At 31.3% G+C, this 26,144-nt stretch overlaps 2 protein-coding genes across 6 annotated transcripts; one reads left to right on the top strand and one right to left on the bottom strand.

The window, feature by feature from the left end:
• Positions 1–337: 337 nt before the first annotated feature.
• LOC149892465 (uncharacterized) lies at positions 338–24,938 on the bottom strand. 4 transcript variants are annotated; one of them, XM_090080525.1, is made up of 7 exons: positions 24,819–24,938; positions 24,292–24,421; positions 23,613–23,702; positions 1,358–1,454; positions 1,023–1,195; positions 693–770; positions 338–552 (listed from the first exon to the last, which is right to left on the bottom strand). In XM_090080525.1, the coding sequence occupies exons 4-7, from the start codon at positions 1,410–1,412 to the stop codon at positions 532–534; spliced, it is 327 nt and encodes a 108-aa protein (XP_089936651.1). In that variant the 5' UTR covers positions 1,413–1,454; positions 23,613–23,702; positions 24,292–24,421; positions 24,819–24,938; the 3' UTR covers positions 338–531. The 4 variants fall into 4 exon arrangements, with proteins under 4 accessions (XP_089936651.1, XP_089936650.1, XP_089936653.1 ...); XM_090080524.1 differs by having other exon boundaries at positions 24,292–24,503; positions 24,819–24,841; XM_090080527.1 differs by lacking the exons at positions 1,358–1,454; positions 24,819–24,938 and having other exon boundaries at positions 24,292–24,532.
• On the top strand, positions 21,368–22,416 carry LOC149892466 (uncharacterized). Of its 2 annotated transcripts, none has more exons than XR_016450291.1 (4): positions 21,368–21,467; positions 21,600–21,828; positions 22,037–22,111; positions 22,239–22,416. XR_016450291.1 is itself a non-coding variant. In XM_090080528.1 (4 exons), exons 1-4 carry the CDS (start codon positions 21,413–21,415, stop codon positions 22,251–22,253), a joined length of 315 nt encoding a protein of 104 aa, XP_089936654.1. In that variant the 5' UTR covers positions 21,368–21,412; the 3' UTR covers positions 22,254–22,416. The 2 variants fall into 2 exon arrangements, 1 of the variants encoding a protein (XP_089936654.1); XM_090080528.1 differs by having other exon boundaries at positions 21,600–21,769.
• Positions 24,939–26,144: the final 1,206 nt, after the last annotated feature.

The following is a 26,144-nucleotide window of genomic DNA, read 5'->3' as shown; positions in this document are numbered from 1 at the left end:
TCATTGGAAATCAAATTTTAATTCGCTGCATTCACCAATACGAACATTCTTAATGCCCCTTAGTTTATGAACAAAAAAGACAACAACAAACGTACGAAAAAAAACTAATGTACGAAAAAAAATGTAGCCAAACTAATTACGCAGTACCAAATCTAATGACATTAACGTAAATTTAAAACTTTAGAAGTTTATAAATAATCCTAGGTACTATACTTGTATCGTTGGTCTATAATAAAAATTATCATTTGCAGAAGTAGTTAAGTGAATCGCAGAGTAGAGGGAATTTCTGTTACAGAACTAAAGTTACGAGGGTGATGTATAAAACAACACGGAAAAATTGAAGATTTTTTAAGTATTGGATGTTAGGAATAAATGTATTATGATAAAAGTTTGCAACTATTTATTTATGATTACAATTTCAAAGTTTAAAACACTCATACTCTCTTGCATTGATACAATCTTTTGTTGTTGTTTTTTAAATGTACAGGATTCCAATACTTCATGAAGTTCTACGAAGCAGAGGGCTCATATTTAGTAGCAGGTTTTCAAGCACTACAACAATAAAATTAAGGTGAAATACTCAAAATCAAAGAAAAGAACGTTGATAAAAGAGCAACAACATTTATGGCCGAAAAAAAAAAAAAAAAAAAAAAAAAAAAAGAACGATGAAAACTTTTAAAACAACAGTTTACCTCGCACTCGGCAGGACGGAAGTCACAAATACTTGTCATCTTGTGCGCAAATATAACCCTCTTCAATTTTCCAATGCACTAAAACACAGATGTATATCAGTTATAGGTCACTATTATTTATCAAATCCACAAATTTTCTTCAGTAATGGAGTTTAAAGACAGGCTTCTATGCTTTACTTACGTAACAGAAAACACCTACAGAAAATGATAAATGCGATAAATTACGTAAGGTTTCTATTTTACGTAATTTATCGCCTTTATCATTTTCTGTAGGTATTTTCCACTTGGAAGTAAGACAATACATATTTAATGGAAAAAATATTTTTTCACTTTTTTGTTGAAGATGTCTGAAGAAAGATCGCATGCTTTTGATATAGATTCGCGGTATCCTTTGAAGTCCGCATTCAATACAAATGACTTTAAGTTATTCTCTTTACATGCTTCACATTTCTCGAAATTTCCTTTTTTGGATAATATACTTTTCATTGTACCACTGCGAGGACCTAAAAAAAAAAAAGAATTCTTTTTTAATTTTGCCACTGTTTTTTCAATGATTAACAAAATGCTCACAAATGCAGGACACTGTGATGATGGTGCACATGTTACGAATGATGGTGGTTAAAATGACCATAATAGTTGCAAACTTGTTCATATTTTTGTCTTACCTTGTGTTTTATATAAATCAAACGATGAAAGCAATATTATAACCAGTAACATCATGATTGATGGATGCTTGACTATGGAAAGTAAATGCTAGTATGTCTGTAAAAAAAAATTTTTTTGAATAGGAAATGGTATTGCATTTAAACGACACCAAACAAATATTTGCATAAGCTATTTTTTTAAAGGGGTAACAAACAAAGATCCTTTTAAAGGATATATTTCTTATTTGTTTTATATTTACAAACAAAATTTTATTCATAACTTATGAATGAATAATTATTAATCACTTTTGTAATATATGTTTGCAACAAAATGCCAAAATAAATTTGCAATAAATTTGAAATAACTTTGCAATAAATTTACAAAAATTTTCAATTAATTTCCAATTAATTGATATTAAATTTGCTGTAAATTTGCAATGAAATTGGCAATAGATTGTTAAATTTTACTTGAAACTTTTGTTCATCATCATTTTTTAAAGGTCAACAATCTTTTTTTTTTTAGGTTGGCAATAAAAAGGTAATAAAAATGTACAAATGTTGCTAAAGATTTAACTTCTTCTTCTAATGATGAGATGGAAATTAATTCAATCAACAATGAGGTATCTAGCGTTAGAATGAATTGTTTTAACTTGCACTTTTTTCAACTGGTTGTCAAATTTGGTGGACTTGGTTGTTAATCATGAAGACAATCTCTTTTAAAATTCATTAGAAACTTATTTGCTTTTTGGTTTATACCAAAAAAAATTGGGCACTATGCTGGACACAAAAAGGAAAAACAAAAACAAAATCGTCTGGAGAAAGAAATTTTGATCATTTTACAATTGCAATTGATTTTCTTTTTGATCGTACTTTTAGATTTGTTTTTGGCATTGAATTGTAAGCTCGCGCTCATAGAATGATTATCGTTATTTATCTAAGTGGGTACGGCCAGGATGAAAAAATAATATTTAATTGCAGAGAAAAAGTGTAAATGATCATTCTTTCTGATTCACTTCTCTCACTCGAAGGAAGTTGAGTAGAAAATTATTTTTTTCTTTCTCCTATAACGCTGATATCCGCCCCTAGCTCCCCGCAGGAAGTTTGTTGAAGTAGCCCTTAACTACGACAAATTTCCTGCGGGGTTAGGACTTTATTAAAGACCAATTGTTTTAGCTAAAATAGATGGTCTTTAATAAAGTCGGAATGAACTTCGTCATTTAAAATCTTAATTTCTCAATCATATTATGAAGGAATTCTAAAGAATTCTTTCATAAATCTTTATATCGTCGGTTGACAAGTAAAACTCATTAAGTACAGTTTTATGGGAAATTGACTTTTACTCAATATGATGCCCAAATATTAACAACATATTGCAAGAAAAAGTCACTAAGAGCGTAAATCAATCCGAAATAGTTGTATTTTATCTCACATTGATATCACATTTATATCACATTGATATCTCAATAAATGGAATTTTAATAAAGTAAAGTAACTAAAATTTGATTATCTCAAATTAGCTGCAGTGTCACTAATGAGTTTTACTTGTCAATAGACGATATGAAAACGAATGATTTTTTGAATTTAGAAGAATATCAATAAGGTGAATTAAAAGTCGTTTCAGTTTTGGCTTTGCTAAATAAAAAAACAAATCTGATAGGATCTAAGTTCATCTAGAAAGTACGGAACTGTTTTAAATTCTCTGAAGAATTGCAATAACTAAAGTGTAAACTTAGTAAAATGTTTTATCAAAAAAAAAGATTGTTAATTTAGAGGCAGGATGGCAACAACAGCAATTTCAAGATATCTGAAGTGAAAACACAGCATTGAAATTATCAAAAACCTCAAAATTTTCATAAATCAACTCACTTGTTAAAATGCCTAGAATAGAAAACCTGTTAAAGAACAGGCTGAACAATCTGCTAGAGGTAGCTGCTAATGTTGCTAAGAGTGTCGAAGTGCATTTCGATCTCAGGGCTATACAATCTCAAAAAATTCTGAAGTAGTCCATGATCTTAATTCATTTATTTGATCCATGATCTTGATCCATGAAATATTTTTTTACCAAAAAACAACTCCATGATATATTTTATAACATTTAACGAGTATACCTTGGTCAAAAACAGAAAATGTGTGAGTATAAAAATGTTTTAGTGAGTGAACAATAACATTCGGCTTCAGTATCCGGTTTCGCCCGTCATTTCGGTTCAAACTGTTACCGCAATAAACCGAACCTTTAAGTAGGAGATTTTTTTCAAGCAAGTGTGAAAATCATAATGATTTTTTAATTTTATTGATGTTTTAATATTTTGGTGACATAATCAATTTTTGATAAAAATAATTACAGTAATTTTAATGGAAACCACTTGTTTTAACTTTTACCTTTCATATAAGAGAAATTGAATTTGACCAAGATTCGAAATATATATTTGATTACAAAAGAGGAGATTATGCAAGCATATCAAGAGTTTTTGAAAATGTAACTTTGCTTAAATGTTTTGATAACAAGTTGGTTCAAGAGATGGATGGCCTGTTTACATTTTAGGTTATTGAAACGTGTAATATATTTGCGCCGATTAAACTCAAAAAAAACAAAACAAAACACACCTTTATTGAACTCGAACGTAAGAAAAATGATTCGGATGAAAAGAGAATTTAAATATAAAAAATGTGCATCTAATTGGCAAGATAAGAATTTAATTGAAAGATACAAAAAATTTGTAAAGGTTTGAGAAATGAAATAACATTTTCTGGAAAACTATATGAAGAACATTTAGTTAACAGAGAAAAGCACAATGCTAAACTGATATATCAATATGTTAATAAACAACAGAATGCTAAGAGAATTATCAAGAAATATTATTGGGGAGGTAACAAACGGTACTAAAAAATGGCTGAATTGTTTAACAAAAAATTTCAGGTTGTGTTTGGATTGAAGATGATGGTTCATAACTTGAACTTGACGCTTATATTGATTCTTCATTTAATCATCCTTTAATAAGTTTTGAAGTAGCCAAGAAATTAAGTGGATTAGATATTTCAGAAACAGGTGGAGCTGATTTAATAAATCTTATTGTATTAAAAAATTGCGCATGTTCAATCGCTTAAAATTATTATTTAGAGCATTTTTAACAAACAGCGTAGCTTACCAAAGCAGCTTGCCAAACACTAAAAATCTTTCAACATCACACCATTATTTAAGAATGGTGATAAACTTGATCTAGCCAATTATAGACCAGTATCACTCACATCTGTTCCTTATAAAATATTTGAAGACATGTTTAGATCATATTTAGAAAAATATCTGTATAATAATAAAACAATTTACAGAGAGCAACATAGATTTGTGAAAAGTGATTTGTGTACAACAAATCTATTTGAAACGTTGGACTTCATATTGTCTAGCAAACAACATTTGATGAAATACTACAAGATTTCGCTAAAGCTTTCAATAACGTTTCTCATAAAAGAATATTACTAAAGTTTGAAGACTATGGTGTTAGAGGATTGTTTCTAAACTGGATTGAAGCTTTCTTAAAAAATTGCAGGCAAAGAGTAGTTCTAAGCAAATCCCAGAAAGAAGGTTTTAGTGGAGTTCCTCAAGGCTAGGTATTGGACTCTTTATTTTTTGTTATATTTATAGATGACTTACCTCAGCTGCTTAAAGTCAAACTAAAACTATGCTGATGACACAAAATTATTAGCTGATGTTTCAACAGAAGAAAAGGTTTTAAACTTAGAAAATAATCTAGAAAATGTGATTGAGTGATCTAAGAAATTGTTAGTTTATTATGGAGAAATATTTAGCAATCCTTTATGGTAATAAAAATAAGTGTAGAGATTATAGCATGGGAGGAATCTTCTTAAAAATGTCTGATTTGGAAAGAGATCTTGTATTTGCATTCTCAAAAACCATGAAAATGGAAAAATCAAGCGATTGCTCTATCTAAAGCTAATAAGATGATTGGAATGATGAGAGAAACTTTTATTAGTTTCGATAACATCAAATTGTTGAGAAATATCTATTTGACACTTATAATACCTCACTTAGAGTTTGCAGTTAGATTATGGTCAACACAAGCTAAAATGGGCATAGATTTGTTAGAAAAAGTTCAACACAGAGTAACTCGAATGAATAGTGGGCTGAAGTCATACGTAAAATTAAGTTTAAAATAAGTTGCGCAATCATTTAATTTATGAAATCGAGGTTATTTTTGATGAGAAATAGTTTTGTCAAGAGGAACATTTTCTCGAGCTTGAGCTATTATTATGAATAGGATCATTTAAATGAATGATGCATCCTGAACAAAGTTTTGAATAAGTAGCTTGATCCTCATATACCTGATAAAATATACTTTTTTTAAAAATTAGGTTTCGCAAGGGGAAGACATTTTACACCGTTGACCCTTTATGACCATTTATGACTTTTTATCTTTAGAATGCATAATCCAAGTTAATTATGGATTTTGCATTCTAAAGATAAAAAGTCATAAAGGGTCATAAAGGATTATAAAGGGTCAACAGGGTAGAATTAATTACATTAATTATCTTACTAATGTAATTAATTCTACCCCCTGTTTAATGTAAAAATTTGAATATGATCTCACTCATTAGTATAAATGAAATCAAAACAAAAGTTGCTGAATTAGATACTTTATGTAATTTAACTATATACTCATTTTATAAGTAGGCGATTTATAACGCGTACTGTTTTTTTTTTTTAATCAGCTCTTTTTACAGAGTATTTTCTTTCTTGCCTTAGTTTTCTTTGGATTGTCTGCCTTTGCGTGATACAATTGTTTCAACGTATCTGAATTAGTACCGACCCGATTGATAAATAAATGACCTTTTTTAACAACTGGAAGTTCTTTGTTTGTGTTGAATCTCTTCGTTTGGCGCATTGATAATTGATCATCTGAATTGGTAAGTTATTTCCAATAACTGAATGCTAAACCGGTTCAGCAGGTTCTGAGCCAGATTATTTACATTAAAAGGAAGGTCAATCAGTTGACTGATTATTTATATTAAAAGGAAGGTCAATCAGTTGCTTGAGAATTGATTTTATGTTAATTTTAAATCTATTTAAAAGAGATCTCTTCCGAGTAATCTCAGATAGGTTTGTTTTTTTAATCCATCATTTCAGTCAATTAAATTGTCAAACAAGTCAGATGCAAAGATTTTTCCTTATAAGCAGTAGTAGTAGGTAGGGGTTGTAGGTATTTTTAGGGGTGGCAGGAATCAAAAACAAAACTTTGTGTCATGATTTAATGAAGCTTTTTTAGATTCAAAAATTGTAAAAAAAAAATGTTTTCAGAGCATTCTGCAAAAATCTTTTCTGCTTTTACAAAAATCTTATTTCTGCAGCAAAATTTACTACAGTTGACAAGTGAAACAGAATATTTCCATCCTCCTCACTTGAAAAAGTGAATTTCAAAAAAGTAATTTTCCAAGTAAATTTTAGTTACGCAGCCTGCTAAATAAAATGTTTCTCTCTGCTGTCAATCAAAAAAGTAATTCAAAAAGTAAGTAGAATTCCTGGTGCATATTATTTAAAGCTTTCGCTGCATCTTATGTTAAGCTCAGTGTATTTCTTATGAAGGTAGTTATAAGATTAGTTAGATATAAGTTCTTATGAATGAAGGACTCAAATAGAACGGATAACGGCTTAAGAAGCAATGTCAAATGCATCGTTAAACCTTGGTGCAATCATTTAATTCAAATATTTGTATTGCACAAAATTAAATTACCAGCTCTACACGCAGTGCATGCTGGATTTTAAAATTTTATCTACAATTTCTTCTTCTTGTAATAATCAGTCTTTGTTTGGCTATGGGTCAAACCAGCCATTTTGTAATAGATCTAATTATGAAATGATCCCTGCATATTGTTTTTGTATGTATACTTTGTAAAATAGGGTTCATAAATACGCTGACTAAAAACAATGGAAATACTGGATATGAAATAAATTTTATTGCCGGATATGCAGCATTCGGTTATCCAGCAAATAGGTTTTTCCAATTTTCCTTAGATTTTTTATTTTCTTAAAATAAAAAAAGTAAAAGCAGCTCACACCCTGTATAAATGACAATTAATACCAACTTCATGTCCTCTGGAAACCCCTTTAGGGGTAAATAGTATATGGCCACAAGGTTTACCACAAGATATTTCGAAATCAAATATGGCCGTCTGAGCGAGATCTTAACATTCAAAGTTTTTGGTCCATAAATCTCATTTTCACCATAAAGATATTGTCAAAACTTAACACATTTTTTTTTTCTATATTGAGAAGCTCTTTATTGCTGCTAATAGAAACAATTATGTACTTGGCAGAGTGGATATAAGAGGGTGTAAGTTTTAACCATATCATGTATTTTAAGCCAAAGCATAAAGCAGACAAATAAAGGTAATAAATGGATATTTAACAACGATCTCCATTTGTGTCAATTAGATTACAATGCCTTTCTATCGCGTATTTTTGGTTTTATATTTTGTTGTCTGGCAGATTACAATTTTTTTTCGCAACTCCTTTTTCCGGGAAAAGATATGTCACCATTTTCCAGGAAAGGGCATTCACTCTCTTTTACATATCTCTTTATAGATTAATTTTCTTTCGTGCATTGTTAGTTTTCTAATTTCAAAGTTCCAAAATTAAAATGTCAAATATAAGAAAAACTCATGAGGACTGCAGAAAAACAGTGTGTTTTTTGTGCCTTCAGAAAGCCGACTGACAACTTACTGCCTTCATAATTAAAAGAGAGCATTTAGTTGTAAACAAAGACATTGACTTTACCGATCAAAGGGTTCTTACAGGTTTCTGTGGTGGTTTCAGAAAAAAAGTTGAAAGACTGCAAGGGTGCTAGTGCAGAGCATCCTACATTGTTTAATTTTGATTCCATCTTAGTAAGACCTTTTAAAAGGACAAGCACTGTATGCAGTTGCCTCTCAAAAATTGGCCGAGGCCTACCACATTTCTGCACTGCAGGAACAAGGCATAAAAATCTAAGAAAAATTGCTATGGAAGATTCACAGGGTGCTGAACAAATAGCACTTCAAGTGATTAAACTTAAGGAAGCACCCCCATATGGTACAATCCAAGCCAAGGATCCGGTGGAAGGCCATTGTCAGTGAAACCAGGTAAGCCAAATTTTTTTCTTTAGTTATATTGTTTTGGCGTGAAAAATTAGACTAATTACTAATTTTGTACCTTCAGGAAGATCTGCTACACGACAGCTGTTTGAACCACAGCTTAAAACAGATAACGCTGTTCAGGTGCAGTTGAATACTGGTCTTTCTAACACACAAATGAGACAATTGGTATCAACATTAAATCAATCTTCAACAGGCAAAGTTGTTGAGCCCAATTTTGAAAAACGTTTTGCAGCTGTTGGTCGAGTTTTGCAAGATTTTTTTACCACCTCACAAATCAGTATCTCTACTGATAGGACTGGCAAAGAACAAACAAAGAACGTTTGTCACTCCAAAAGTCTTGAGCAACTTGTACAAAAGGTTGTGAATGCAAGAGATTTGCAGAACAACTACTTTCTAAAGGTTGGCATGGATGGTGGTGGATCATTTTTTAAAATCACTCTAGGAGTCATCCGATATGAGACTAACCCAACTCAAAAAAGTTTCAGGCTTCTCACTCATCAAGCCTCTAAAGATACTGGAGTGAGAAGACAGCTGCTGATGGCAGTGGCTGAAGAGGTTCCGGAAGCTTATGAAAATATCAAAAAGTCTTGGGGCTTCTTCATGTTGACAAGGTACTTTTTGTTGTTTCTTGTGACCTGAAGATTGCCAACATCATCTGTAGAATCCAGGCACATTCTAATAGTCACCCTTGCTACTGGTGTCAAATTGCATCAACAGATCTTGCCAATGTTGGTGCTCTCCGAAAATAGGCTCTATCAAGGAGTGCCTCAAAGCTTTTGAATTAACAGGAATCCATGAGAAACAAGCTCGAGAGTTCAAAAGTGTTGTTCACTCACCAATCATTCCAGGAGATGAATCATCAGTGATTCTTGATCTGATTTCACCCATGGAACTGCATCTCATGTTGGGAGTTGTAAATCACATGTTCAAGGGCTTACTTCAAGTGTGGCCAGGTGCCAAAGAATGCCCTTTGAAGCTGCACATTAGCATGGAATCATACAATGGGGGTCAATTAAATGGAAATGAATGCAAGAAAATTTGGGAAAATTTTGATCTGTTGGAGTCTCTTGCACCAATAGACAAAGCTCAAGAAGTGGCAAAATTTACTGGTGCATTTCAAACACTTTATGCTGTTGTATCAGCCTGTTTTGGAAACCATTTGGAAGCCAACTCCTGTCAGAAGATTGAGACATTCAAAATCTTTTTACCAAAGACTTTCAATAACTGTGACACCAAAAGTTCATGCTCTTTTCCACCATGTTCCTCAGTTCATTTCTAGAAATAACTGTTCTTTGGGACTCTTTAGTGAACAAACAACCGAGGCAATGCACTCCAACTTTGCTAATCATGTCCGAAATATATTTTCTGTCCACATATTTTGACATAACTTTATGTCTGAAACGTTTCGCGAGGTTAGAATTATTTTGTTCTATTTCCCATTTTAAACGTTGGTAAAAATGAGTTATTCATTTTAGCAAGTAATGATTACTTTTAACCCGACACCGCATATTGTATATTTAAAGAAACAAACAGAATTTGACTTAATTTCATAGTGTTTATTTAAATTTATATGCATATGTTTAGTTATACCGTAAAATATACTAATAAACCCGCGGTTTAAAACACATCAATTGTTTTTTTGTTCCTAAGAAATGTCTTTATTATCAATTTCAATTTTTTTTTAAACCATTAAGAAAAAAATGTATGCGGTGTCGGGTTAAAATACACTTTACTTTTTAAATTTTTTAAAAATTTTGTTTAAATATAAATTATCTTACAAATTTATAGCGCATTTAAGTTTGATTTGAAGAGTTAAATAAAAGTTTTGATTTCCCTTATTAAAATGTAAAAACAAATGACTAATTTTTATTACTGAATGTGGTTTTTATTACATGGCGTCCAGTGCCACATTAGAAATTAAGTTAAGTAGAAAGAAAAGTAGAATTTTTAAAGGGTCAAACCATTTACAGCATAAATTTCTATGATCTAATGGTCTACAACATAAAAGAATAGAAAATAGTTCTACGCCAGAATATTTAATTCCGTTCCAGGATCGAATACATCACAATAAAAAGACAGGGTCGAATAATTTATGGTCGAAGCAAATCATATAAAAAATTTAATTTTTCAACAGCGCGACGTTTCAGATTAAAATAGATTAACTACTGGACAACCGACGATTTCAAGCGGCGCACAGTGGAGTATTTCAAAGTAATAGTCGATCAAAAGTCGATTACAAAAATCTTGTAAAAGTGTACTATTAACTATATATCATGAAAGATTTATAAAGGCTACATCACTAAACAACAATTTTAGTGTTGCCCACTCCCCCTTCCAGGTATAAAAAAAGTTTAAACTCGGACTTCGCGTGAGCTCATTGTATTTGTTTTTTACGCTTCCTGTCAAACACAACTTTTAAAAGTATTACTTAAGATTGTATGCTGTAAAACCTTTAATAAATCACGATGAACGTTGAAGAAGAAGGTATGTACATACAAAATAAATGTGTAGTTTCTTCATTTTACTTAACAAAGTGAGATTTTTAAAAATATATATTCGAGATTAAAATTGTTAGATTTTTTTTTGTAAATACCATATTCAAAATTGTTTTCGTATATGAATTAAGCCGAATTTAGCAAAGATTTTTTATGTAACTTAAACATTAGTTATTCTAGTTAGCATTTTTGAAATAAAATGTTCCACATAAATCTTCCATTTTTTAAAATTTAATTTTGATTAAATAATACGACAAAAACGTTGTCTTTTGAATAAAAACTTATTTCATTTTTTTTTTCAGAATCCCAACCAATGGTGAAAGAGATGACTAGAAAAGAACTCTACGATGTTATGAAACAATGCCCAAAGAAAAAAATTGATGACAAATTTGTGTTTTTAGAAGATCATCTCAAAATTATTACAAAATGTACTGAAAATGAACAAAGTTCACTAAAAAACGCCTTAAATACTTTCAAGTTTCATTTTAAACAAAAATGGATAGCTGCTAACTAGATAGAAGAACGTTTTTTGAAGCACAATGAACTATGGCTCAATGGTATCATAAGTTTACCCACCTGTATAATAAAAAGGCCTGGTCGACCATCAAAAGATTTCGAGTTGTTGAGTTCGCCAAGCAAGGCAGCATAGGTTAGTTGTGCATAAGATTATTCGCGACCAATAATCTTATGCACAACTAACCTATGCTGCCCAAATGAGAATTTGGAAACCTTGTCAAGTGGATATAAAATAAATATCAAAAAATTTGAAAAGTTTGCAGAACTAACAGCAGAACAAGATATTGAGACATGGTGCCACAATAATTGATCAAGCTATATTGCCTATTGGTCAATTATCGGAAGAGGCGGCTGAGGCTCGAAACAAGCACTTCCGTGATTATAGACAGAATTTCTCGAGGAAATTTTCAAGAGAAATTTGTAATAGGGATATCATAAACAGACTTCTGTTAAGTTCCGATCCTTTGTTGAGCAGTGTCAGAAAGAGGCTCAAGAATAAAAGAAATGCTATTTCCAGTGAGGCATTAGAGTTCTTGCAACTAGAAACATTGAACGAACTACAGCAATATGAAGAGGAGGCATCTAGCGAAAATGAATCAGACTAATGTTTATTTTTTATCGTTTTTTAAGTATATTTTTTTATTTTATGTTGTTTTTACCTTTATAGTAGGGTTTATTTCACCTTTATAGTATGTGTATTTGTATATTTCCTTTTGTTTAAATTGTTTGTATTTGCATCATTTTTTTAAAACATTTTTACTCTTAAGGCATTTAATGTTTTAATTGAAGTTTAACAGTTTATATTGTTGTTTAGTTTTTTTTTTTATTTTTTTATTTTTAAACTTCTTTTTGTATGGTTTATATGCAAAACTGTGTTTTGAGTAAAAAAAAACCTGCACAATCATTTTAAATATTATATTATGATTTCAAACTGCTTTTAATTGTTTATCTAATTGTTAAAAGCCATAAAATAATTTTGATCAACTTTTTACCATAAATACTCCACTGTGCGGCGGTTAGAATACAATTTTTAACCGTAAGAAAATCTCTGGCCAAGATTTATCATTTAATTTAACCGAATCGTTATAATCGTTATAATCGTTATAATCGTTATAATCGTTTTTTGAAGAGTTTTGATCTTAACTTTATTTCAAATAAAACATTGTTTGGCTGTTTCGAATAAAAAATTTCTCGATGCTGGCGCCTTTTGATCTAAATGTTATTCAGTTGTAAATTTTTATATCAGCCATTTTAATCATAATTCTATTTTGAAAGGTAACTTTATGTGCTAGAATTCTGTGAATTCAGAGAAATCACGTTCAACTTTTACGCTAGAGAATGCTGCACCGTAAACTACTTAGAGATTTCATAGAGCCGATTCCATTTCGTTTTCTAGTTTTTCTTCCAGTACGCAAGAATGTTGTATTCAACGTCTAACGCGACTCGTGGTTCATTAAGAGTCCATTTTAAAATGATTTGACGAATATCTTGATCTGATTCTGAAGATACACTCACAGTACCTTGTCTAGTTCCTCCTCCAGTATATTCAATGAAACGGCGTACTTTTTCTGCATCAACTTCTTCCGAGTTCATCGGAATATGACGCATTTGATTGTATGGATTCTTCTGTTAATAAAGAACTTGATTGTTCTCGTCGAGTACAAAGTTATTGATGGATTTTGATCAGCTGTATAATTCCTCTATTCATTATTTCTGAATTAAACAGTTGATGACCCGATGTAAAGCAAAATATTGGATCTAAAGCTAGAAATAAATGCTTCACATTAAAAAAAAAACTTGTTCTTGTGTATTGATTGCGTTGGTCAGTAGCATTTTTAATCCCAAATTACCTGCTGGAACGTCCTCAATTTCTATTTTTATTTGAATCCATTGAATGTTGAATTCACTCATTGATAATTTTGCGGATTGAAAGTTCATCATGGTCAAATGTATCGGTGAAAATGCATCGAAACATTCATGTATTAAGCTCCATGATGCATCATTTAATTTTAATTGGTTGTGTCTTAGCTTAATATTTGGAAATCTTCTATCATCAAAAACGTGGAATCCCAGCGTGGCTCAATGTCTATGCAAGGCTTTTTTAGATTTTTAAATGTTTGAATATATGCTACTTTTTTGGATTCGATAGCAACTTTTCTGATGTTATTCAATGCATCTTCAAACAATGGCGTTATGTCCTTGACAGCTAGCTGACACACATGTGCGCCACAAAACATGGCTGAACAGAATGATCCATCTGATCCAAACAGTGTGGGCTTCACTATAATTTGCTTCTTCATTCTCTAAAGTGCCTTTATCAATTTCCTCGTTTTCGAAGTCTATAAAAGTTCGTTGCCATAAATTTCAAAGATTACTTTCATTTGTTCTTTAGCATTATGAAGAACATTTGAAGCCTTCGTCATGTTCTTTCCCTGATCTGTACAAGTTGCGTAGATATCATTAGCACATTTTCCAATTTTTCCAATCACATTTTCTAACTGAGCAGCCAAAATCTCGTCAAACTGTTGACCTTCTTGAGTAATTATGCATAAGGTTCTGTCAGCAATTGGCTCGTCCTTTATCTACAGCTGACTCCAAACAAGTTTCTTTCATATCGCGACGCAATTTCAAACATCAACGAGACATACATTTTCAGTTTCTTCTCTTATGAGCTAAAAAATATTTTCACACGCATATTGAATGTAGCGTTTCATGCTGTGACGATTTATAACAACTTTGAAGTCTTTCAGTGCATTTCTTAGTATAGAAAAATTTGTCCGATTTTTATTTTTTTATATTTTTTTTTTCATCAGCTGAAACGAAAGACAAGTTACGCTTTTTCATTAATGAAACCATTTCTCTAATTAATTGATTTACATCAACTTCAAAATTTTTGGCACAACTCACTTTTCCTCCTTCTTTATTAATTTCAAATTGACTGTAATAGGTTTATGCAATTAATTATTCTCTCCATATTTGACTTTAAATCGTAAAGAAAACGAAAAAAGTGATAAAAAAAAAAAAAAAAAACTATTCCAAAATCCATTTATACCACAGGACCATCGTTTAACCCTTAAAGGACGGCGGGGTATTTTACTACCCCAGAGGAGTTTATTTTTAACTGCCACAACAACAAGTTTTGTCTATTTTCATATTATTATGTTATGTCTATTGTCTATATTATTATATTAAGTTCAACATATTTCGTATAAAAACCTATATTTTCAGTTGGGGTAGTTTAATACCCCAGCCGTCCTTAACGTAACATTTTTTTCCCGTCCTTATAGGGTTAAACCGCGAAAAACGAATAATTCAATTAACAATCGTTTTTTAATATGTAAATTTTTAATACGTAAATTTTTATTACGTAAATTTTTAATACGTAAATTTTTAATACGTAAATTTTTATTACGTTAAATTTTTAATACGTAAATTTTTAATACGTAAATTTTTATTACGTAAATTTTTAATACGTAAATTTTTAATACGTAAATTTTTAATAATAAAAAATTCAGCGTTGCCAACATTTTTTACATGTGAAATGCCAAAAGCGTGAATGCAAAATGCCAAAATAATGCTATTTTTCAAATCGAGGCTGTTTCAAAATGACTTCGTCACTTTTTTGAACAAGTTTTATCAAGCACCAGACATGAGCTTTTGACTTCTAAATAAACAAATACTATTTAAACACATTTGTGTTAGCTTAGTGCTTATTTCCAGACTGTATCAACAAGTTAATCTTCGGATTGGAAGTCAAAAGATGTTTTTCATCATCCTTAAGAATTCTTGAGGAGTAAAAATTAATTTCAACTTTTTTTCCAAAATAAACACCTTTTAAAGAATTTAAAATTTTCTTGTCAAAATGGCAAAATAAAGCTAAAAGGCCATAAAATACCAGCAGATCAAAAAAATGCTTATTTTCCAAATATTGTGGCAACGCTGATATGAGGGAAATGCTTATTTTCCAAATTTTGTGGCAACGCTGATATGAGGGGAGCAGAAACATATAAATATTTGATTCAGAGGCATTTAATTGCCAGTTTATTTGTTTGAGTTGTATCAGTTACAATTTGAAAAGTGATGTGTTCTCTTTAAAAAAGGTGCAAGAAAAAAAAATATTTTAACAGCCAAACATTATGATTGATATTTGTTTTATTTGAAATAAATTTTCGGTTAAGATCACAACTCTTTAAAAAACGAATATAACGGTTAAAAATTGTATTCTAACCGCCGCTTGAAATCGTCGGTTGTTCAGTGGTTAATCTATTTTAATCTGAAACGTCGCGCTGTTGAAAAATTAAATTTTTTATATGATTTGCTTCGACCATAAATTATTCGACCCTGTCTTTTTATTGTGATGTATTCGATCCTGGAACGGAATTAAATATTCTGGCGTAGAACTATTTTCTATTCTTTTATGTTGTAGACCATTAGATCATAGAAATTTATGCTGTAAATGGTTTGACCCTTTAAAAATTCTACTTTTCTTTCTACTTAACTTAATTTCTAATGTGGCACTGGACGCCATGTAATAAAAATCACATTCAGTAATAAAAATTAGGTTTTTGTTTTTACATTCTAATAAGGGAAATCAAAACTTTTATTTAACTCTTCAAATCAAACTTAAATGCGCTATAAATTTGTAAGATAATTTATATTTAAACAAAATTTTTAAAAAATTTAAAAAGTAAAGTGTATTTTAAAAGTAATCATTACTTGCTAAAATGAATAACTCATTTTTACCAACGTTTAAAATGGGAGATAGAACAAAATAATTCTAACCTCGCGAAACGTTTCAGACATAAAGTTATGTCAAAATATGTGGACAGAAAATATATTTCGGACATACTTTATGTCGGCAGAAAATAATTCAGACATAAAGTAATGTCAAAATATGCGGACAGAAAATGTATTTCGGACATACTTTATGTCGGCAGAAAATAATTCAGACATAAAGTAATGTCTAAAAGCAGCTATTTACTTTAAAAATTAAACTAATCTAAATTTCAGTTTCTATTATCGAACGAATGTATGATCTTAGTATAATTTACATAATTCTGCAAAACTATTCATATATATAAGGGTGGTCCATTTAAAACTTTTTTTGAAATTTTAACCGGGGTTTTTACCAGTGTTGATGTCTTATCTAAAAACGCTAAATACCAAAAATTTCGAATTTAGAACGAATTTTACATCTTCCGCAAGACATTGGAAGTTCAAGTAATGGATTGCGCAAGTGTTGCGCAAAGTTTTTACTAACAAACTGTTGTTTTTTCTTAATGGGGTTCATACAATTTATTTGACAATCACTAAGAAATGATTCTACAAAAATTTATTAATTTACGATTTATTGTACTTATCCCACAAGAGATTTGTTTTAAAACACCACAGATATTGCGTAGCATAATTCAGTTTAGTTATTCCAATATATTTCAAACATTACAATATCGATACTTTCGTTCATTATGAGTTTAATATTGTGAAATTGCATTAAAGGAAGTCATTTAGTCTTAATTCACTTGAGACAACAATAGTTTTTAAAAACATGCAAACAGTGGAGTATATAACGGAGCTGCAATTCTAATTGAGAAGCAAATTGATCGTTCTCTACTCCAACTTGAATGTAGACATCATATTCCAGAGCTCTTTATAAAAGCAACATCCAATGCTATTTGTGGTCCGAACAAATCACCAAGAGTTCAGTTGTTTGAAAGGTTCAAAGAAGAATTTCATAACCTCAATAAGAATATAAAAGAACTTAGATATGGGAGTGGCCTCATGATCAAAATAGTTTTTTATTTCAAGAAGCACCTCAAGTAAAGAAATGGGCAATGGATTGCTTGGAGAGAAAAACATTTCCTCTTGAGGACTCGTGAGGACTATCGCGAACTAGTGGAGCTTACTCTATTTTTTTTCAGTGGACATATTAAAAGAGGTTTCCGCATTCGGTATGCTGGTTCTGATTATCATGCAAGGTGGATGTCAAAAGCCATTTATTATACAAAAATATTCCTACTATCTCCTACTTTTGAACTTACTGATGAAGAAGCAAGAAAAATTGAGAGGATGACTGAGTACATTTGTCTTTTTTACGCAAAGTTCTTTTTTCAAATTTTCTATTATTTCTGCTGCTCCAGCTAATGACCTTCATTTCTTTTATTTAATGAGGAAATTTAAATCAATCGACCTTAAAAGTGCAGAAGAAACCATCAAGTCTTTTGAAAGACATCTTGGATACTTATCTGAGGAGCTAGTAGTCTTTTCCTTGTTCGACGACTCTGTGAGTTATACAGCTATTCACGAATGTTTAAACGATTGCAGAATTTTTGTCGAGTATGTTTGGTATTTGTTTAATAAAAAAAACTGTAAAATGATATCGAATTAATTTTTTTTTATTTATTGAAGAAAAAGTAATTAGCTTTAAAATAAATTAAACATATTATAAAAATTTTAATATTTAGATAGAAAAAAACAATTACAAAAAATCATATAGGAAAAATAAGAAGCATAAAAGTTTAAACGAATTGCAACATTCGAACAAAAAATGAAAAAAAAAAGCAAAATTAATATTTAAAGTCTCCTCCTTTGTTCTTATAGAAAAGATAAACTCGTTTATGCATTATTCAACTAATTTTATGCACATCACGCGAGGTACCTTCAGCCAGTACTCATTCAAAAGTTGCTTTAAATGCTGAGTTGATTAAATTTCATGGTATGTCAGTTGATTTTCGATCCAAGACCAAGTATTTTCAATTGGGTTGAGATCTGGTGATCTAGGGCACCAGGGCGTCACATTGAGTTTATTTTTCAAAAAGTACTCTTTGATTAAGTGAGCTGTGTGAGCTGAAGCTCCGTCTTGATGAAAGATGAATTGCTTGCTTCTACCATACAAATGTCTGATTGATGGAACTAAACACGTTTTCAATGTGTTCTTGCAGATGTATTAATTAATTCGACCTTCGTACAGCTCACAGAAGTCTATACCTTTGTGAGAAAAACATCCCCAGATGCCAACCAAACCTCCATCGCTTTGTCAATGATGTTGCAAAAACCTGTCGAATATTTCTCAATTGCAAATCTATTGAAATAGATTCTTCCCTTGCGGTTTACAACTTGAAAGTTAGCTTCATCACTCCAAATAACTTTTGCCCACTGTTCTACAGACCAGTCCAGCCTTTCTTTTAACCACACTCGTTGTTTGCGTTTATCCGTGATTGAAAGAATAGGTTTTCCAGCAGCTATGTACGTTCCAATACATTTGTCCAAAAATGTTCGTCTTACGAGCTCTCTGCTAACTTTTGGATTATCTTTTGACTAGTTGAAAATTTATGCTAGCTTTTTGTAGCTGAGTCTGGGGTTTTCTCTGCTCATTCTGAATATACCACTTTTGTCACGGTTGCTGAGTTTGGATGGTCTCCCAGTACGCGGCATGTCGGAGACATCCTTGATAAGTTCCCAGGTTTTGATAGTTTTTCTAACGCAATATTCAGAAACGTGAAGTATTTTGCCTATTTGAACGTGTGTGTGATTTTTTGTCCTCGCCATTCAAATAACTTGCCACTTTATCTCACTGGAAACTGATTTTCGACCCATTTGCACGCAATTGAAATTAATTTGAAATGTACAATATTTCAAGTTGATTTTTAATGAATTAAAAGCTGCCTGATGATGTTGTAAAAAATTTTTTGATACTAAAAAATTTTTTGTAAACTACTCATTTTAACTTTATTCAAAAATAAAAAAATTTTCGCACCGGATTTATCAATTAATTTGCAAATAATTGATCCTAAATAAAATCGTTTACACTTTTGTGACACCTCTTAATTTGTATCACCCAATTTTTAATGAAATTTCTGAGTAATCTGTAATGAGTTGAAACCTTCTTTTGTTTATTCTATTAACAAATATCCTATTTACGAAATTGGAAAAAAAAAATTATTTTGATATCTATTTCCGTTAGATTTTTATTCAAGACAAACCGAAGGTTAGATCTTCAAGTTCTGTAATTGTTTAAACTTTTGTGAATAGCTGTAGTTATATTTTTTGTATAGCCATTTGTTCTGGAAAACACTCATCGTCAAACGCCTTTACTCAAGCCCTGGATTTTGATGAGCTACTTGATGAGGTGCTTGATGAGCTGCTTGATGAGCTGCTTGATGAGCTGCTTGATGAGCTGCTTGATGAGCTGCTTGATGAGCTTCTTGATTTAAAGGAGTTTAGAGATTCCGCTAAATACGGTTCATTTGTTAAACCAGTTATCATTCTGATTGTAGATGGCGGTCCAGACGAGAATCCACGTTATCGTTCTTTTTATTGTTAGTGCTAATTGAGTATATGCCATGGTTTTGGATGTAAATATTTTTGCCAGCTAATGCATTTCGAAGGAGCACATTTAATAAGGTAGAAAGAAGAATGACATCTTTAGGTCGTCTTTGATTATGACATGATTATGACATGGAAGCCATCTCAACAAAGCTGATGTGAGAACAGAGGATGATCTGAAAAAAGAAAATTTAAATTTTGCGGGTAAAACACTGTCTAAAAGATGCTCCAATATCTAAATCGACGAATTTCTTGTCGTTGCAGAATATATAGACCCAGAAAAATTGGGAATCATCTCCGAATCGTTGGAAACCAAGAGCAACAGCTGGCAGGCAAATCATTTGCGAACAAGTCAGTATTTTCTTCAAAGTTGTGAAAGTAAGAGAAGCTGTAAACAGCCGAGAGGATCCTACTTTACCGTTATACTTGTTCGTTTTTTGTAACCACCGAGTCCTCTCTCACAAGTCCTCTCTCACAAGTCTTCTCTCACAAGTCCTCTCTCACTTGTCCTCTCTCACAAGTCTTCTCTCACAAGTCCTCTCTCACATGTCCTCTCTCACAAGTCCTCTCTCACAAGTCCTCTCTCACAAGTCCTCTCTCACAAGTCCTCTCTCACAAGTCCTCTCTCACAAGTCCTCTTACAATTGCCAGATGGAAAACTTTAAGTTCGAAACACATCAATTCAAAAAATTCAAAAGTTTCAATTTCTTTTTGTTGGACGAGCTGTAAAGTTTGATGATACTGTATCACACTTGACAATGGTATATGAGGTCCTATCCTATGATCTCTTCTATTCATCCAATTTCTTCTTCAGAATCGCTGTTGCAAGAATTGTTGCATGTATTTTGCGTGCAGTGTCTTGGTGAAGAAGCATTTGATTGTTTGTCAACAATTGACTTCATTTTGTGCTTTAAACCCCGAGCAGCACCCGGTCAGGTTTATGGAAAGCAGTTTGATTAAAAGGGGTGGAGGGGGGAGCACATTAACTGGATTGAAGAAGATGAATTAACTTGTCAATTTTCACTGCAGATTTTGAAGACAACCTTTCAATGCCAATTCATACGTAGGATGAACATTTATGCTCACCATAGACAGATGCCGAATAAGAGACACAACTAAGTATGTTTCTATTTAACGCAGAAGTGTAATTAACTTTTTTATACATTTAATTAAAATTTATACGTAAAATTCAGTTAATAAGTTAGATTTTAATCCTTAGCTATGCATCTGAAACGGAAATTTTTTAGTGGGGAGGGGGCTAAACTTTGTGACGTACTTTCAGGGGGGGTCGGGAAAAATCTTACGACCAGTTACAATGAGGGGGGGGGGGGAGAGGTCAAAAGCGGTCAAAATTTTCGTGACGTAATATTTGGACATCCCCATTGTAACTACCAACTCGCTAACAGCTAAACAGAAAGAACCGTCCGATTTCACACGTTTGAAAAATATTCCAGCGAAGCGATGTGCGTTTTTTCATTATTTATTTTAAAAAACAGGAGGTCACAAAGAGCTATGCAAATATTTGTTCGTTATTCCATATACATATAATACAGATCCTAATTAATAGTTAAGTAGAGAAAAACGAGTATATTTAAATATGGTGCTGCTTTTTATGACGTTGGTTGCATTAATTGGCTTCTCCAATGCACAAGGTATCATTAAAAAAAAAATTAAAACCACGATTGTTATTTATTACTTTTTACTAATCTTTGATTTTTTGAATATTTCATTATTTAGCAACTATTATTTTTTATTAATTTGTTATTAGCAACTTTCTCTTCCAGGCCCAAGATTTAATGCAGCGAAACTTGCAACCCTACGTGAACGAGGGGTCAACCGCAAATGTGAAACATGCAACGATAGGTTAAAGTCGCTTTTATTGAATGCAAACTTCAATGAAAAACAGTTGATTTCTAAAGCGTGCAATATCTCTTCAGGCTTAATAAATAAAAGAGTAAGAAGATATTGTTGAGTTCAGCAGAATAAGCTTTTTAGTTAAATCTCAAGAATCCCGTAAGTTTACTACAGATAAAGGGAGGGTGGGGAGGGTAAAGTTGTAGTTTAAAAAAAACATTAATTAGCTATTATTATGGTAACAAAATGGATAGCAACTTGTTTTATTGCAGCTTATCTAAATAATTAATTAAAATTTCGATTGTCTCAACAACCATTTATGTTCAATTAGAGAATTTTGAATAATTGAAATTTCTTCAATTTTTAGTGTATAAAAAAGTTAAAGATTTTACTTTTACTTCAAGCAACTAAAGTTTGCAACTTGAGTCCTGAAAAGTGTGAGGTATGTTACTTGTTATTACCAAATTATGCTGATAAAATGCTTAATACAGCTGTCCGCCTTATTTTTATGTATTTTAAGTTACGAAACTGATTTTGCCATATTAAGCTTCTATCTTTTTCTGTGTTAGTGCTTCACTTGTTAAAAAGAACTCCAGCCCAACCGTTGTTTTTTAAAATTGGCTGCAAGTTTAGATGACGTAATTGCAGTAAATGAAATTTTAAAATTTTTATAGAAAAAAAAGTGTAAATTTGTCATATATATATTATGATTCATAGTCATGGTAATTTATCCTTGAAATAAATATTGTTGCCTATTTTATAGTTTTCGATGGTATTTAGTTAAATATCTCCGCTACTCACTCTCTAAATTGAACATTTTTAACAAAATTCTAATAAAATAATCAATTAAAATAGCAATTGCTATAATAAGAACAAGTAAGCGCAATGCTTTTATAAAATAAGAATAAGTAAAGCGCAATGCTTTTATAATATAAGAACAAGTAAGCGCAATGCTTTTTATAAAAGTTTTTTTTTCTTCAATCAAATTAAGTGCACAATTTTAGTTTTAATGTTTTAATAATTTTTCCCGACAAAAAGTTTCTCCATTATGTAGTCAGGTGATAAATTGCACAATAGCTGCATCATGTATCACATGATAGTAGATCGGCTGCTCTTGTGATTAGATGAATAAAAAAAGAAAGAACAAAGAATGCGTCATATTTTTGTAGGAGAATTTTGGGTCAGAAAAATTGCTCTGACAAAATTTGATAAACTAGCTTTGTATATTGATGCTTTTTTTGCAAGCTTACGCATCTCTTTTGCATAGATATTATTGGATTTTTGCAAATTTTGGTTGGAACTCTTTTACCAATCGTTTGTATTCTTGTCAAATAAACTTTGTTATTTCAAATTTGGTGATCAAGCTACCTAGGTCAAAAAATTAAAATAATTTTAGGTCATCAGCTTTTAACTTAGCGAGCTGTTTGGGTAGAAACCCCAATTTATTGAACATATCACAAATCATTTCGGTAAATCAGCATGCCTATTGATGGCAATCATGCGGTTCTTTAGCTTACGTAAGTGCGTTGATTGAATCAGCCTGTATAGATATTGCACAAACCTACTTTACAACCGCATACTACATACTTACAACCGTATACTACATTTTTCAATTTAATTCTTTCCAAAAAAACCTGTTTATGACTTGGAAGTACTTTCACCGCTTAAAGATTTTGTTCCCACTTTTTTGCTTCCCACTCCAATGGACCAAGTATATCTTTCTTCTTTCTTTAATCCATCTCAATCTTGTGGTCTCTAAGGGGAGTGGGGGGGGGGGGGCGAGTCAGTTAATTTCTTTTATGTCGACTTGTTTCCATATATCTTAACTTTAATATCATTTAAAAATGTCTTTTGAAATTTTTGAAATGCAAAAAACCTTCGACATTGACACTTTTGAACAACATTTAAAAAAATATAAAAATGAAGATTAATTGTTAATATACCATTACTAACAGTTGATTTGAGAAGGCCAAGGTGTGAAAATTTTCGAGAAGGCCAAGGTGTGAAGATTTCTTATGATTCTTTATGATGCTCTAAAAAAAAAAAGAAATCCTAATGCACCATTTCAGTATTTTTTTTGTTTGTTTTTTGTTTGTTTCTTTTTGCAAGCGCTGATGGAATTAATAAATCTTGCAGTGCAGAGTTAAAAGCAATACAATAGTTGCATTTTACTGAGCCGATAGTTTGTGCAGAGGGGGTGTTACTCGTAAAAAGTTTTAAATGGGAAAATGTGCTGCTTAAAGCGCCATTAATAATTTATTTCATGTGTGGCAAACTCAAAATATATTTGAAATACAAGCAAAAAAATTTTAAAGCTAAACGATTATTTGATCAATAACGAGGAAGTTTTTTATCCAAGTTTTTGTTCACGAGTTGTTAATCAGACCTTCTTAAAAAAGAGTTTTTGTGCACGAATAGATTATCAGACCCTCTTAAAAAACGTCACTAAAAGCTTAAACGTCAACCCTTTGAAATAACTCAAGAACCATTTAGAATAATTCTGTATATCAAGTAGACTTTCACCTAAACTTTACAGTCAAATTTAGCTTCCTGAAAGTAGTAATTTCCAAAATTAAATGAAAGCTTTAAAAAATAAAGGTTAAATAAAAAATAAAAATAAACCTTTAAAGTTCCGAACTCTCAGAGAAATCTAAGAAATTTTAATCCGCACATAGCTGAAGATATTATCCAAACACTTTACCGTGCGCCAGCTCTCAATAGAAGTGTGAAAAACAAATTATACTCATTCGGTCTAAAATATTTATTGAATATTCTGCATACCCAAATTAGGTAACAAACTTTTATCTAATCAGTTCTAATTTAGTTTAGGTTTTCTGAAATGAGAATTATAAAATACAAACGAATGATATAAAAAAATAATATAATACAAACGCATGACACAAACATAAAATATATAAAATAAAGTTCATGATCAAATCCAAGCATCAAATCCAAGTATTCCTAATTTTTAAGTAATACTTTTGAAAAATGATCACAAATGATCTCTAAGAAGATCTGTTTTTGACTCTAAAATAAGTATTTTTGCATCGAAGGTTCCTAATCACCAATTATGTATGCTCAAATTTGTACGTCGCACTGTGGATTAGATTCTTGAAAATGCACTCTAAAAGAAGAAAAAAAGTTTCTACATGGTTATTTTGAACTATCAGGTTTAGCTACAGTGATGTGGAAGATCAGCTATTCATTTCGTGAGTCGAAAGCGGCAGTCCTTTTTTTGTCTGCGTGTAACCGGTAAAGCTAGAAATTTGTCTTGCCTTCGAAGATAAATATTTGTGTTATGCACACGTGAAATAAATATTTTCACTAAGAAAGGTGTTTCAGGAGGTATGTACAAATAAAAAAATATTGATATTATCTTAAGTCATTCATAATAAATTTTGTTGTTTTAATTAAAACTTAATACTGAAAAAGGTTCGAGAAAATAGCAAAAAATTTCCTTAAAAAATAGAAATGTTACTTTTTTTTTTTTTTTTTTTTTTTGCAGTGTTTTCAAAAATGCAGGATGTCCACAAAGTCTCTTTACAATTTGAAAATTTATCACAAAAGCAGTTTTTGTGATATTTAAACAAGATTTTTTTAATTTTACAAGTGTTTATTTGAGTTTTTTAACTCTATTTAACAGACCTCTATATGGGTACCATTAGTTGCACAGAGGACATGAAGTCGGTACTATATTTCTTGCCTGGTTCGCTGTAGCATAGGTCCATCAATGGTGGCAATGGCATTACGAATCCTTTACTACTAGTCTTTAATATCCCGTACCTTTCTTTGATACACGATATCTTTTATATAACCCCATAAAAAGAAGTCCAAGGCAGAGATATCTGGCGAATATCTACCTTTATATAAATACTTCGATTGATCTGGAAATTTTTGATTGAGGAACTGACAAACAGGGCGTCCCCAATTTTGTGGTGCACCATCTTGCTGAAAAATAGTGGTTGGTTGTAGGTCAATCAGTTGTGGTGTCACATATTCAGTGACAAAGTCAAGGTAAACATCTGCAGTAATTATTTTCTCGTTGCATTTCTTCAGCAAACTCTTTTCTTTTAGACCTATCATTCAACTCTAGAGCCTGTAACAGCTGCACTTTCTGTAGAGCGTCTATTACTGACTCTAGAGCCTGTAACAGACGCTCTTGGTCTCCCACTCCTCTCTTTAATCAATTTTGTCCCTCTCTCCATGAATTTCTTGTGTCGTGCACGAATGGAAAGAAGGAATGGTGGATCTTTTCCATGCTTATCTGTAATTTTTTCAAGTCAGAACAATCGGTTTTGTTTCAATAAATCACGACACTTTGAGTGTGGCGTTTTTAATAATCATATAATCAAATGTTAGTTAGTTGGTTTAACTGTTAGTCTGTTTGTAGTATGTAACTGTAGTAAGGTTTAGGATTTAGGGAGTATGGGTCTAGTGTTATGTGTAAAGGTTTAAAGTTGTGTTTGCCGTTCTTA

The sequence above is a fragment of the Hydra viridissima genome, unplaced genomic scaffold (genome assembly GCF_058129835.1).
Source record: "Hydra viridissima isolate aposymbiotic clone 2 unplaced genomic scaffold, HvirCarnegie_v1 scaffold_2, whole genome shotgun sequence".
Taxonomy (NCBI): Eukaryota; Metazoa; Cnidaria; class Hydrozoa; order Anthoathecata; family Hydridae; genus Hydra; species Hydra viridissima.
The sequence above is the reverse complement of the archived record's forward strand: the minus strand, read 5'-3'. Positions and strand labels throughout refer to the sequence as shown.